Below are 15,579 nucleotides of genomic sequence, written 5' to 3'. Positions count from 1 at the left end.
AGTGGCCTCATTTCTCAGGATTTGGACAGGAACTAATCAAATCTATCTGAGACTAACACAGGGAGGGAGTTCCATCAAGTGTGTGTTGACTCCGGGGTTCAGGCATCCTATTCAGGCCCATTATCCAGTAACTGTTTCTTGGATCGTCTTTTGATTAGTAGATACGCTGTGTCTGAGTCTTTGCTGAGTGTAAGCTGATGGCTTCCTTCTGGCCAGAGACGTTGGAAGCCCCTGATCATGAACAGACCACGATCTTGGAAGTCAGGCTTCCCTTGGAAGTCACAGGATAAGAGACACAGCATTTAGCAGGATAGTTGATTGCCCAAGGGTATAAGGCAAGCTATCCCCTCTGCCACCTCACAATCAAGTAGGGCTGTCCTCAGAAATAGGACATCTGAAGAGTAGGTCCCATACAGACAGGTAGCAAGGATCAAGAATAATGTTCCTTTAGAAAGAAGGCTTCATAAAGAAGGCTGGAATTGTTGAGGATCTTAGAAAAAAGTATTTGATGAACATATTGGAGAGCTCTTAGGCTCTGAGAGGTGGGGGTGGGGGTGGGGCACAGCTGAGACAGGTGATCAAAACAGGACAGATCATTACCAGTGATTCAAACTGGCCTCCAGGCTGGGGAGGCACTCCAAGCAAGTTGAACATGGCCCAGGGATGGTATCTCGGTCCATTTCTGTTGCTATAACAAAATACTTGAGACTAGGCAATGCAGAGAGAGAGAGAGAGAGAGAGAGAGAGAGAGAGAGAGAGAGAGAGAGAGAGAGAGAGAGACAGAGAGAGACAGAGACAAAGACACACACAGAGAGAGATTGATTTTGGCTTGTGGTTCTGTGACCTGGGAAGTCCATGGTGTAGGCAGCGGCTCCACGTTGTTTTAGTTCATAAAGGACAGCACAAGAAAAAGCAGGGGGTGAGGGTGGGATGAGGGGGTGAGTGGCCATCCCCCATCCTGCTTTGCACAGTCAGATCCATTGTAGCTACCCAGTTCTGTGAGAGCAAGGACTCACTGGCATGAGAAAAGCATCGGTCCACTCCCAGGGGCTGTAATCCCATAGTGAAACTGTCCCACTGAGACCTACTGTGTGGCTCTGTCTCATTAGGCACCAAGCATTCACACGAGTTTTACTGGAGACCGACTATATTCCAGTCACTGTGGACGGCTGAGATACGTGGGGACCTTCCACACCATTGCTGAGGGTTAGCGTGAGAGGAGAGATAGAGAGGAGGCAGGCCTAGGCAAAAGCTTCATATCTGCCCATGGTTTCCAGGGAAGATGGAAGATGGCCTCCATGGACCACCTTACCTCTGAAAGTAAAGAAAATGTCGAGGAACTGGAAGACCAAGGGCTTGGGCAGGCCCATAGGAACATTGCATGGAGTTGGGGTTTGCTGAGCTCTGCTGCTGTCCTGATGCCCCAGCTCTCTACTCTGTTCATTCACAGCAATCCCGATCCCAGAGCCTGTAGTCTAGCTGGGGGGGGAGGGGGGGGAGGGGAGAGGAGCTTCCAAGCCTGGACTTCGGAGTGTGCACAGTGGCCCACGTTCAGCCATATCTACCACACAATTACAAAAGAGGCACTGCAGGTCCATGCTGGGGAGTTCTTTAGAAGAGTGATAGGAGAGAAGGCCACTAATAGGCTCTCTGCAACCTCAGCAATAGCAAAAGCAATGAGTTTGGGTGCGGGGTGGGCTTCTCAGGTGACATCAGCTGGGCAGCTCCTCTGCTGTCACACCTGACCTTAGACCCTGACTTTCTGTTTAGTCAAAGCAGATAAGGTTTGTTTTCACTGCATCACAAAACAAAACAAAAAACACAGCCCAAACAAAACACAACCCAAACAAAACAAAGGCTGGACAGTTCCCACCTGAGCCTCCCAGTAGCAGGAGGGGAAACAGCTGTCATTTTAACCCTTTGTGGATGGAGTCCATGGCCAGAGAGTGATGGCCCCAGGACAGGGTCTGGGGCAATCTCAGGAAGCTAAAAAATGAGGACAGGGGGTGGGGGTGGGGAGGCTGGGATGACCTGCTTCTCTAACAGCTGAAGAGGTTGAAGTAGTGTCATGGATGCCTATAACTCCCACAAGATAGTTATCCTGTTGACTCCCGTCAACTCCTATAAGTTCTGGCAGCATGGGACTTTGCCCTGTTGGCAGGCATCCCCCCACCCCCTGCCTTTGAGAGGGATTCAAGGCTAGGCCCCTTGCAGTAGGCATAACACACAACCTCTCCAAGAGCCTTGGTAATGGAAACCCACTAGTAGATTTCCCTCCAATGTCCTCAAAATGTCCCTTTTCAATTAAATTTCCTTTTCCAACTCAAGGTTTTGCCCTCCCCTTAAGTTTCTCTATTTTACTTCTCTGGCATATGTATATTAAATTGTTATATAATTCTCACTTATTTTTTTCTAAACAAATGAGAATCTCAACTTTTAGGTCAAGGCTCTGAAGAATCAGCCTAGGGGCCAGGAAGGGCCTACAGAAGTAGTCTGGAGCCTGCTCCCCGCTCTGCACTGATGTGGGAGGGTCTTCTGTTTGAGTTGATTTCATTGGTTAATAAAGAAACTGCCTGGCCCATTTAATAGGCCAGCTCTTAGGTGGGTGGAGTAGACAGAACAGGAAGAAGGAAGTGACGTAGATGGCTCAGACAGATGCCATACCTCTCCTCTCTGAGCCAGACACGATGAAGCTCTGGCCCAAGATGGACGTATGCTAGAATCTTCCCGGTAAGACACCACTTCGTGGTGCTACACAGATTATTAGATATGGGTTAATCAAGATGTGAGTAAGAGGCTGAAACTAATGAGCCAGGCAGTGTTTAAATGAATACAGTTTGTGTGTTGTTATTTCGGGGCATAAGCTAGCCGGTGGCTGGGAGTTGGGCGGGATGAAAAGCAGGCCTGCCCGCAGGCCTCCCACATCATTGCACTAACTCTAGGGCTCCTCCCTGGGTCCCAACACGTCAGCTACAAAGTGGCTGATGAGGCTTTTGCATCTATCTTCCAAGGCTTTGGAAAGTTGATGAAATTCATAATAGAGAGTTCTAGAAACAAAAGAGAGACTGCCATTGATTTGTCTGACATTATCTGAGGACTCTTTATAGACTTTACACAGACCTGGTCCTGTCTAGGATAGATAGCCTCTCTGAGTTGGTTTATATGGAAGTAGAGAAAAATGTTAAAATCCTTCTAGAAGAAGGCTCAGGGGACTGGAGGCTGAGGCCCTGGAGGAGGCTGTGGGAACCTTTGAGAGAGTCAGGTCACGCTGGCATACGCAGTCCCTGTCCACCACCTCCACCTGGAGCATCTATAGCCAGCATGCCTCTCCCATGAACAGCAAGCCCAAGGCCCCTCTAGCATCTGACTCCTGCTGGGCACCATCACTCCACAATGGGCTCTGTCTTTCAATGGACCTCTTTCCTCCCAACACTTGGAATGGAGACAACATAGGCGATAGTCCAGAGGCCAAAGAATAATCCAGAAACAAAGACCAAATATCCCACCAAGCCTGGCAAAGCACACTGTCTTTCTATCCTGTGGAAATTCTGTTGCCATACTCAGAAAAGGGCTGGAAAGACCTTGTTAGACCCTCAGACAAAGGCCTTCTGACTACAAGTAGTCTCCTAGCTATGTATATAATACTGTCTGTCAGTTCCTGTCCTCCTCTCTGGCACCCTCACCTCTTGTCCTTCTTGTCCCCTCAGGGCAGGACCTAGGCAATCCACAGTGTGCCAGAACTGACTCAATTTCCATGGAATGTATTTCCAATGAGCAAACACAAGCAGGGGTGTCACTCCACAATTTTCTGATCCACTGTAGCGTCCTGCTACCCACTCCGGCCCTGCACCCACCCTTACACCCCACAGCACCAGGAACAGAGGTATCCCATATTGCTTCGTTCTCGTGTGTGTTTATTGAGTGCCCACAGAGCCCATGGTACTGTGCTCAGGATTCAGAGCCACAGTCTAGCCAAAACGAGACCAGAGCTAGTACACAGAATGCTTCATAGCTGCGTAACATCTGTTAAGGGATCAGGATGGGGAAAACTAATCACGAAACAAATTCCTATTCAAAAGCAACAGAACCTCCTCTGAGAGTAATATAGAGTCTAGGCACATACACCCACACTTACGCATACACACGTGTGTGCATGTGCACGCACACACCTCAGCATGAACACCCAAATATGCCCACGTAGTTGTATATGCATGCATATACAAATGTTTGTGGGTGTGTAAATTAATATAGAATCTGTATGCACACACACATACATATACACACTCACTCACACACACACACACACACACCACTGCACAGACAGAGAATCTGGCTTATGCTATCAAAGACACTACTTCTCCAGGTTCTAGTGGGAGTAATCTGTCCTAGATGTCTGCAGCATGCAAAACTTGGAAGATCCATAGAGTCAGTTTAGGAGGACAATGGGGGCACACGGGTATGCTTCCATCCTCGGAGCCCCCACCACAGCACAACAGGCAACAGCAAAGCCTTTGTGAAGGGCTCCAGGGGCAGAGCGCAGGAGCTGGAGGCTCCCTGTCATGGTGGGGCCCGGGAGAGCTCTGGCAAGTTCACCTATCTTCAAGGCAGAGTGCAAAGCTCTGGTTATCGAGTGTGGTCCTCCTAACAGTGTTCCTTGGGGCAGCGTGGCAGACTGAAGTGAGTGCCTCTTCTTGCTTGCTCTCTGCAGCTTCCCACGTGTGCTAACGCATTTTGTAGTCATTAGATACAGATGTTTCACACAGCTGTCCCTTAAAATCCAAGTCTACTGTGAAATCGAGGTCTCGCTGTGAAGAAAGAGCAAAGAGCCACAGTGTGAATCCGGGGAGGAGGTCACAGCCCTTCCCAGGTCTAGGACTTCTTCTGGAGCCCCAGAGACAGGAAGTCATGGAGTTTCTAGCTAAGGGGACTCGAAAGTTCTCAGGAATCCATTCCAGTGCCCCATTATCCTTACAGGAAGGGCGCTGACAGCTAACCTCAGCCTTCCTGTCCACACACGAAAGCAGTCCTGGGATTTCCTTCCTCTAGGTATAACTGAGGAAGGTGATTGGTCTGGCTTGACATCATCCTAACCATCCTGCAGGCTTTCAGTGTCTGTGCAGACACAGGGACATCTCAGAAAGGTTCCACCAGGCCAACTGGAGAAATGCCCAACCAACGTTCCCTCTATACCAGACACTTGAGCATTTACTGGCTCAGCTCATCCTAAATGAGGCAGAGCCCATTTATTCAACATCCGTTCTCAAAAGTTCTCCTGTGAGCTTCTGGGAGCTGTCCTCAAGGTTGAGGTCAGAATCCAGAAAGCCTCTAGCCACTGGGGTTTGGAAGAGTCTATAATGAGGTCGTCCAATTAGGCCCAGTCACCTGCAAACACAGCTACTACCTGCCTCCCCCAGAAGCTTCTCATCTGTACACAAGACATTAGACCAGGCAGGTGACTTCTGGGAGCTCCCTGGGAGTCAGATCCATGTGTCTCTTCTTCTCAGTGGTCCTGGCATGCAAGGCTCCCTCAGACTCACCACATTTTTGGCATTTGGCTTCATGGATATGGTCCCGTAGATTTCCTCCCCCCTCCGGACAGTGAGGTAGTCTTCCAAGTAGAAGACGGTCTGCTTCCAGTGGGTGTATGGAGCATCGGGGGCTGGTGGGGCACACAAGAGAGGGAAGAAGAAAGAGGCGGAGGTGAACAAGAGTCAGCTGAGGCCCCGGACCCACACAGAAGGCTGGAGCTTTCCATGGCCAAGGGCTCTAGCAGGCCCAAGATTGGCAAACATGGGCCAGAGCATGGCAAACATTGTAGTGTTGAGCTGCGGGCCTGCTTTTCGTCCTGCCCGGATCCCACTCAGCTAGCTTTACACCCGAAATAACAATGCACAACTGTATTCAATTAAACACTGCCTGGACCATTAGTTCCAGCCTCTTATTGTCTAATTCTCACATCTTGATTAACCCAATTTTAGTCATCTGTGTAGCACCACGAGGGGTGGCTTACCGGGAAGATTCTAGCCTGCATCCTTCTTGGAGAGGAAAGTCATGGCGACTGTCTTAAAGAGCAGAGGCAGGGCATTGTCTGAGCCATCTACCTCACTTCCTTCTTCCTGTTCTGTCTACTCCACCCACCTAAGGGCTGGCCTATTAAATGGGCCAAGGCAGTTTTTTATTAACAAATGAAATCAACACAAACAGAAGACTCTCCCACATCAAAACATGGCTCTGCCAGGTCATCCCTTTCCCCCATTCCCTCTGCCTTGCTAAACCATTAGATTACATTCTGAAAGCCAGGCACCAAGATCATTTATTTGGTCACTTCTTCCTCCTGAGGCTGTCAAAGTCCAGTTAGCAAAGTATTGAAGTCCAGCAATCAAAAGCCTCCTTTGGCTCACCTAATTAACACACCCAATCAAAATTAACCAACTCACCCTGGCATTGGCTTTCTCCTTTCTCTTTATAAACTACCATTTGCCTATGGGCCACATCTGCCTCCTCTCTATCCAGAGGCGGTCTGTTTTCTCTATGGGACAAATACGCCTGCCCCCTTTCACTTGTTCCCTTCTCCTTTTCCCTTGTCCTCTACCTCCTGTCTTTGTCTCTTCTTCCCTGTCCTTTGTCCCTCTGGTACAAAAACCCCTCCTTTGTGTTGAGAACTTGGTCTCAGGGTTTCTTGTGCTGGCACTTGTCCTTTCACGGAGGACTCCGTGACTTCTGCCCATACATTACTCAAGGGCTCAGGTGTCTAGCTAGACCAAGCCCCAGAACACCTGACTCAACCCCAGCCCCACTGAACTGGTGACCTTAGTGAGGGTTCAGAAGAGAGGCAGCCTTGTGCCAGGGGGCAGCTGGCATGCTGAAAGCCCCCTCAGCAGCTAATCCTGTGAGCACACACGAGCCTCCTCCCTATGCTCCTATGCTAGCTCAGTGAGGCACATAGAGCAGCCTATCATCTCTCCATCGTTTGTAGATGTATGACATCATTTATGCAAACTCTACAGCTCAACCAGTCAACCAGCTTTACCAGTACCCCTCCTTTTTATTCCTCCATCCTTTGAATAGCTTCTCTTGCCCAGGTGTTTGCCCTGCTGCTGTACCTAGCACCCTGGCCCAGTTCTGCTGTAAGATGCCAGCTGTGCCTTTCCAACAGGACCAGGAAGAATGAGATTCTTCTTCCCCAGATCACCCCTCCTGCGTAGTTCAAGGCTATCATGATGCTTGCATCTCCCTGGTACTTGTCACTGGACCCATGTAGTCCCCAAATAACATAGAGAAGCCCTATATCTTAGGATGCAGTCCTTTTCTTTGGTAATGACTGCTCACTACATCCTCGTTCCTCAAGGCCAACCTTCCTGGACCACTCCAGCCTGGATTCGGTGCTCCAAGGGCATCCAGAATTAATGTCATGACACTGTCTAGCAGGCCTCAGAGTAAACACCTGCTCCTCGCTTGCTTAGATCCTCTGCAGGTTCTCAGAGAGTGGAACCAGGCCAGCCTTACCTACCACTGCTTAGCTCTCCCAAATTCAATCAAGAAGCCCCGAGTCGAGTGTCAAGTGGACACTGTTAAGTGGACAGTGTCAAGAGCCCAAAGCCAGCATCTTGTGTGATGGGCCCAAAGATGGTCAGCTGAAACCTGCGGGCTACAGAAAGCTCACTTTAGGGTGAGCTCCTCTTGGTTTAGACCTTCGTCTTCCTCCGATGGACTTTCCTTCTCGCCTAAAACCAATGCTAATAGCAGCAAGACTTGGGAAGGGCCTTCAAACACATCGAAGACTTCTTCATGGGAGACTCTGCCTTACATACAGCTTGGGGAATTACTAGGAGTGGGAGGAATTGAAATTGTCTCACAAGCATGGAAACTGAGTGGCTTGTTCCTCCCCGCAGGGTTGAGGACACCAACTGATGTCCTCAATTGTCATGTGCCAAGTCAGACAGGGTGACCTAAAATATCTTTCAAAAACCCAAGGTCTATTTTAACAATGACAAAGAACCCCCACCCCCACCCCTTTGTTCCTTGCAGTGAGCTGGCTTGATCAAATGTCAGTGGTCAGATAGAGACTAGGACAGCCTTCAGTGTGTGCATTTGGAAATCAATGAGAACTCAAGGTTACAAGAGAAGGCATAGCCTGAGCCTCTGGAGGGGAAGGAAGACCGAGATACCATAGCCTGTGCCTTGCAGACCCTGGGACCTCAAGGCCGCCTAGTGCTAACCCAGGCATGCGGCTGTCTACAAACCTCCTGCTCTCAGCATGCTTCCTGCCAATTACCTCTAAATAAACTGTCAAAAGACAAGCTCTGGCTGTGTGTGCAGAAAACTGGAGTGTGACTGACAGCACCCTCGCCCCCATCTCTACCTCCACCCACTCGAGCAGGTGTCTCTCCCGTTCCTAAAGACCTTGAGCTAAAGGGGATTTGAGCTGCCTCCTCTGTCACCCAATCAGAGATACCGACGGTCTGAACGTCACTGGCTTAGGTCTGCTGCCCAGTGAGGCCAGTCGGCCTTTACTGGATGACCCCAAAGCCCGTGTGCAATCCCCGGGTAGAAGAAATATTGTCTCAAAAGGTTTCCCAAACATTGTTTTCATAGTGGAACCAGAAACCATGGCCTAAAGGTTACAACATGCTTTCTCATCCGAGTTTTCGGCCATGTCCAGTAAGAAGAGCACAATTCAAAAGCTGGACTCTGCTTCATTTTGCATTTCTAGATCAATAATTCTGGGGAAGTGGTACACGGAGGGGATAGACATGCCACGACATAATATCTGCCCCCACGGCTGAAGAGTCCGTCTTTTCTTGCATTCTCCGGAGTCAATGTGGTGGAAAGGACAATGGGCCCTAGTTCTGCATTATTGTTGCCACAGGCTTGTACTGTGACCCTGGAAATCCTGGGCCACCACGTGGAATATAGGCCATGCTGCTTATCCCCTGAGATATGGTAAGGGTGAGATGGATCGTAAGGAGTGACCACACATCCCTCTCTGCCTGGGGACACATCCATGCCTGTTCACCCAGCACAGTCAGGACTAGCTCACCTTTTTGCTTTCCAAGGCCTCCTGAGTCATATGGACACCCCACTTACAACCTATTAGTTATAACGAAACCACATCAGGGGATTAGCTAAGCTGTGGCAGCTGACAGTGAGTCATTGTGTGGAGTGGTATGTAAGTATCCATCCATAAACCGCCGGAGGAATCCCTGCAAAGATACACTGCTCTAGAATGCCTGAGCCGTATCTGGGATGCTGCAATGCACCGAATGGCTCTCACACTATACCATGCATTCAGGACTCTGGGTGATGTTTATAGCTCTCTTTGTCAGTGACTAAGTGTCCCTCCCTCCCCAGTCCCAACCCACGACCCAGGATGGCATAGCTTTCAGTCATTTTGAGGATGAGTTCCCTTTGGGAATATTCTGGACGCACACATGAGCCCAGCCACCCGGTTCTAGGTTACTGATGACTTTCACTCTCCATTTGGGGTGAGTATGACCAGTGCTGTCTGCCATACGGCAAGGATAAGAACATGCATCTAAAGGTCTTCGGCTTAGGGTGCCTGTCATTTACCAGGCATGGCTCTGAATTTGTCCAGCAATGCCCAAGATGAACATGGCATTTCCACCCTCATCTTTCCTGTAGACCTGAAGCCCTTCGAAGACCATCAGGCAAGCAGTAGGTAGTGCAAGCAGCCCTGTGGATGCTATGGGCTTTGGTGAGGAGTGGAAACACGGGGAGCCGTGAGCGCCATTGGGAGTGGCCTCTCGTGAAATTATCCTCCTGTGCTCTGAGGAAGAGAATTCAGCTTCCTGTTTCACTTCCTAGCAGTTAAGTAGTTAGATTTCTTTGTAGGCTGTAAATTTTCTAGCTGTATATTTAGAGTTGCATTGTCTAGCGAGCTTCTTGGAAATTAAAGGCGGTGTACAGAGGTTTTCTCGACCTGGAAAATGACTCAGTGCCACAGGATGGCAAATCAGAAAAGAGGCTGCTTGAAACCCACAAAGTCACCCGCTCAAGGGCATCTCTGGTGATTAACATCCTACCTTGGAAAAACTGATATTTGAAGCCAGCTCCCCTTAGGGCCACTGCCTTCCACCCACCTTGCAGCTTCCCTGGATTGTATGGCTGCATCAGATCTCCTCCCACCCTCACAGAGGATGAGTTCAAGGGGACGGGGACAGCTGTGCCCATGGCTGGCAGAGCTTTTGGTGCTTCTGCCCAATGCTGTAAAGCAGCCAGAACCATTAGCAGAAGCATTTTCGAGCTACACAGTATGTGATTTGCTTTTGTGAGTGGATCCCCCAGAGCTGGCTGCACTGAGTCTGAGATGTAAAACTCAGTGGAGAACCAGCAGGGAGGGGCACCTTCCGGAGAGGGAGGAAAGCATCCACAAACTCCTACAATCAATATCTTGTTTTTGCACATGCATGATTGTATGAAAACTCTTTTTACCATAGCCAGGACGTAAGAAAACATAACTTAGGATAATGCCTTCAGGACTGGATGGCTAGAAATGGAACATTTAGATAAAAAATTAAGACATACCAATAGCATCTAAGCCACTAAGTTCTGAGGTGAGCTTGCAGGGAATTCTCTGTGAATACAAATTAGTTTATTTACATTTATTAATTATAAATATAACCCTATATCATTTATTCATCATCCATTTTAGCTGATATTTATATTTTAATTAAGTATTGCTCAACAACTCCTGCACTTACATTCGAACAGAAATAATAATAAATTTGTTTCCAGCTACTCTTTGCATTGTAGTTAATAATTTAGTTCCATTCTAGTTAATAATTCATCTCCATCCTAGTTATTGAGTTAGGTGGTAAGTTCATGAGTACTCATTATATTAATAAACAAATAAGCCAAAAATTAATCATTCATAGGTTGTCCAATTGTTGTAGTATGTCTTGAACCAAACACTGGGATTTATCAAATTATTTACACCAAGAGCCTAAAACACAGAAGAAATTACTCTGCCAGTGACCAGAGTGAAGACTCAGAGTAGAGTCCACTGCCAAGCCCATGTGGTCCAACAAAATCTTTGACACACTAAATTGATGCTAACCTCTCAATTTAAGGCAGACTAGACAAAGAGCATGATTTGAATGTGTCTGCCAAGGTTCGTATGTTGGAAATGTGGTCTTTAGTGAGTGTATTAATGTCGAGAGCTGAAATCTTTTAGGGTGGTGAGTATCTGGGTGTTGGGGTTCTATCCTCACGAATATACTAATCCGTTCATCGATAGATATACCTGTGGGTTATTATGTGTCTTAGTTATAGTTCTATTACTGTGAAGAGACACCATGACCACAGCAACTCTTATAAAAGAAAGCATCTAGTTGGTGGCTTGCTTACAGTTTCAGAGGGTGAGTCAGGCAGGCGTGGGGCCGGAACAGCGGCATAGCTTTGCAAACTGACACACGGGTAGCAGACAGAGAAAGAAAGACTGGTCCTGGCATGAGCTTCTGAAAGCTCAAGTCTCAGTCTCAGTGACACACCCCCTCCAGTGAGGCCATACGCCCTAACCCTTCCCCAAAAGTTCCACTCCATGGTGACACCGCATTCAGATATATGAGCCTATGGGAGCCGTTCTTATTCAACCACCACTTCACAGGAGTGGGCTACTGTACAGGAAAACTCTCTCTCGGGCTTTCTTTATCTCACCTTCGGTAGCATTTTCCATGTTATGATGCAGCACAGAACCCCCATCAGATGCCAAACTAATGCCAGCACCATGTTTCCCAACTTGCCAACCTCCAGAACTGTGAGTCAAATAAGTTATCCAGACTCAAATGTTTTGTTATAGCAACAGAAAGCAGACAGAAATAGTGGAAGTCATCTGGGAACACAACCACAGACTTAATGATGAATGGACGCAGGTGGGAAAAAGCAGGAAGGAAAGAGAGAGACCACCAGTTCATAGCCCAGAGGGAGATATGTGTAGTCTTACATAGAGGCCGTCACCTCTGCACACACCTCCCATATGTCATATAGGCTGTCCTGGGGCCAGAAGGGGCTTCTTTCAGGAACCCTATGCTGTTCTTACCCCTCACACTGAATCTTTTTACAAATGCCAATCAGACAAACATATATTAAACATCTCCAGAGGACAGGCCCAGTGAGATGGATCAGCAGCCAGAGACTCTTGTCACATAAATCCAGTGACTTTAGTTTGATCACTGGAACCCGCATATAGGTAGCAGAAAGAATCAACTCCGAAATGTCTCTGGCCTCCACAGGCACAAGCATGCTGCAACACACCCACCCCTTTCACACATCACATGTTATAGTAATAATAAATTACCCAGGCCATGTCTCCTATCTTGCCCAGCCCCAACGTTAAGCAGGGCATCATAAATGAGCATAGTGGAGGTGACTGGGGATGAGCCTGCCCTCATTATCAGCCGCTTGTAAACCACAGATCAGAGACTGCAAGACTTGGATTATTAGTCAAAACAGTGAGATCTAAGTCTATCTCTGGCCCCAGGTGGAGACATGACATTCTGGACTGCTGGGAATTGCCTCCATCAGATTGGCTGGTGGGTGTGTCTATGAGGTATTTCCTGATCATTAATTCATGTTGGAAGACTCAGTCACTGTGGATGACACCATCACTAGGCAAAGTGTATCTGGGATGTATAAAAAAGGGCATGATTGTGAACCCAAGAGCCAGCCAATGTGCAGCGTTCCTTCAGTTCCTGCCTCTGTGTTCTTGCCTGGGCTCACACATGAGAGCATGCTTGAGCACTCAAACTCCCTTGGTTTAAAGTAGACCTAAGTATGCAAATCAGCATGATGATCTCCATGAGCACTGGCCATTTTGCCCTTTTGGGGTGTCTTCCTGCACAGTGGCCCCTTTGCTTACCCTCTGCTCTCACCCTCAAAAGTACCTCATATTGCTTTGCGGTGAGTTCAGCCCCTATTCTGTAACTATACCCTGTCTCATAGGAATTCTTCCCTTAAGGACAATAAAGATAGAAGAGAAGGAGGCCAGAGTGAGTTCCTGGTGGCACCCATGCCAGCTCGCAACTCTGGAAACTCTACCCTATCATGTTCGCCTTTTCCTTGGAAAGTAAAGAGAGCAGGGGCTGCATCCTCTCCTTAGATGGAGGAAGCGCGCGAGATGCCAGTTGATGTCTGGCCAAGTCAAGACCAGTTCTGGTTTCTACCCACAAGCCTCAAGGAAGCAAAGAGGGAAAGCGACAGAAAACTCACCTGTAGAAAAACCCATTTTCTTGTGGCACTTGGTAAATTCAATATTAAAATAGGTGACGAGGGCATGGACGTAGTCGTTGCGCTGTATCTGCAGGCAGAAGGCAGATGTGAAGGACAGCTCTTCCGTCTTCACAGTGTAAATGTCCACTTCCTGCAGCCCAGAGGAGAGAGAATGCAGAGGCTGACAACCTCTGTCTTCCCAGGGGGCCCGGTAAGCTCACCCCTGGAGAAACTGGATTAGCCACTACTTTGGAGTGACTTCCAGACCCACCCACCAGACCACCCTTCCAGCTACCTCCTCCCTCTTTTCTAAGGGGACGGATGCTTGGAGAATTGCGTGAATGGAGTTGCATCTAAAGCTGAACAGAACTGAACCAGGAAGGCACGTCTGCTGGGGGAGGAGGCCAGAGGGGCTGAAGGTTGAGATAGGAGTGATCTAGGAGACCACACATCACCAATGCAAGTTAGAGTGTCTTCCAGGGGCCAGCCAAGCATTGCTACTGGCCTCCAGTCATTCACAAAGTGTGCCCCCCCAACCCACCCCACTTAGCATCTTTGTTACCTGAGAGAAAATTCTGAGAGGGGCAAGAAGAGTCACTGCAGACTTACTCAATCAAAAACATCAAAACGGCAGGGCCCTCCAGGTCTCCCATGAATCAGATGTTTTGATTGAGTAAGTCTGCATTGAGTGACTCTCCTTGTCCCTCTCAGAATTTTCTTGGCCCCCACCATTTTTTTATTCAAGTTCTCCAAGTGTCGCCTCAGGACTGAAGCATAAACGGACTGGAGGACATTCCGCTGACCATTTATAACAAGGCTGGACAGGTTTAAAAAATAAATAAGAGGGGGAAACAGGAGGTGAGAAGTCTCAGTCTGGACTGGGGAGAGGCAGAACACAAAGAACTAATAATTCTGGCAAGTTCAGCTGGAGAGTGACTGAAAATCGATGTTGTGTGGGGAGCAAGTGCAGGGGAGAGCCGGTTCTTCTGCGTGTGAAGGATGCTGAATGACCTGTTGTTCATTGGCTGAGGCAAGAAACCCTACTGGGGACTTAAGAGGCAGATGCCAATGAGACTTAAAGAACTTCCCTCGTATAGCAAGAACCACTCTGGGGGAACTCTGGAAGAGACAGACAGGTACCTGTGTGCCTGCTGGCTCCAGGTAGTGCTCCAGATACCCAACAATAAGACCCATGAAGAGACAGAATGGCACTGGGCAAAGGGTTCCCATCTCTCTGTGTTTTCAGGATCGTTCAAAGGAAAGGGTTTGCAAAGGTCATAGGACTTGCAAAGAGGAAATGGAGTCACAAGAGCCAAGCAGGTCTCCTGATGTGATGGGGCCTGAGGCCTGAGTGAGCCACCATGACCCATGGGGAAGGGAAAACGCTCTCAGACTGGCCAGTAAAAGGGGAGATGCAGGGTTAGAAAGTGAAGCCCTCCGGGAGTTGGTAGCAAGCAGCTGGGCTGCAGGGTCGGGTGGAACCTTCCGTGAGATCAACACTATATGGTTTCTAGAGCCCAAAGACATAGAATGAGAGCTAATAAAAGGGTAAGCCTGGGGTCAGAGGAGCCACCATCGATGGTCTAAAGCATCCCATCCATCCTGATGAGTGACACCTTGATCTTTGTGGACAGTTCAAGGATGCTGATCCTCTGCGCACAATACAGAGCCTTCTGGGTCCAGGCATCTTCAGCAGCAATGGAGAGAGCATAGCTGTCTGCCCTGACTTCCCTCTACAGGGCCAGCTGAATGTGTGCTCCGACTGATATGGATGCCCTTTACCCTCCTGCTGGGAATCACAAGCTGTTGGGTTCTGTCTGCGTTCCAGGCTGCTCTCTTCCCTATCCCTTTGACAGAACCCCTGCTGTAGTGAGGGGCTGCAGGCAGGTCTGCTTTTCATCCCGCCCAGCTCCCAGCCACCGGCTAGCTTATGCCCCGAAATAACAATACACAAACTGTATTCATTTAAACACTGCCTGGCCCATTAGTTCCAGCCTCTTATTGTCTAATTCTCGCATCGTGATTAACCCATTTCTAATAATCTGTGTAGCACCACAAAGTGGTGTCTTACCGGGAAAGATTCAGCATGTCTGACCTGGCGGCTGGCTCCATCCTGTCTGTCTCAGAGCGGAGAGGCATGAGGATTGCCCAAGGCCTCTGCCTCATTCCCAGCATCCTGTTCTATCTACTCCACCTATCTAAATCCTGCCCTATCAAAAAGCCAAGGTAGTTTCTTTATTAACCCATGAAAGTCCTCCATCACCCTGCCTAGAAGTGGGGGACATTGATCCAGGACAGGAAACCACTTCAGAGGAGCTGTCAGATGTTCACGGTCCCTCTAAGTCACAATTC

The 15,579-nt window shown here is 48.6% G+C and overlaps 1 protein-coding gene across 1 annotated transcript in view; it reads right to left on the bottom strand.

Moving 5' to 3' along the window:
- Positions 1-4,721: 4,721 nt before the first annotated feature.
- The window catches only part of Prmt8 (protein arginine methyltransferase 8), an 84,345-nt gene continuing 73,487 nt past the window's right edge, over positions 4,722-15,579 (bottom strand). Inside the window, exons 8-10 of the mRNA XM_038320364.1 lie at positions 13,228-13,378; positions 5,538-5,659; positions 4,722-4,805 (exon numbers count right to left, since the gene is read on the bottom strand). Coding sequence (XP_038176292.1) covers positions 4,722-4,805; positions 5,538-5,659; positions 13,228-13,378 — 357 coding nt within the window. The remainder of the gene's footprint in view (positions 4,806-5,537; positions 5,660-13,227; positions 13,379-15,579) is intronic.

Source organism: Arvicola amphibius, chromosome 2 (assembly GCF_903992535.2).
Source record: "Arvicola amphibius chromosome 2, mArvAmp1.2, whole genome shotgun sequence".
NCBI lineage: Eukaryota > Metazoa > Chordata > Mammalia > Rodentia > Cricetidae > Arvicola > Arvicola amphibius.
This window is presented reverse-complemented; position numbering and strand designations above follow the sequence as displayed.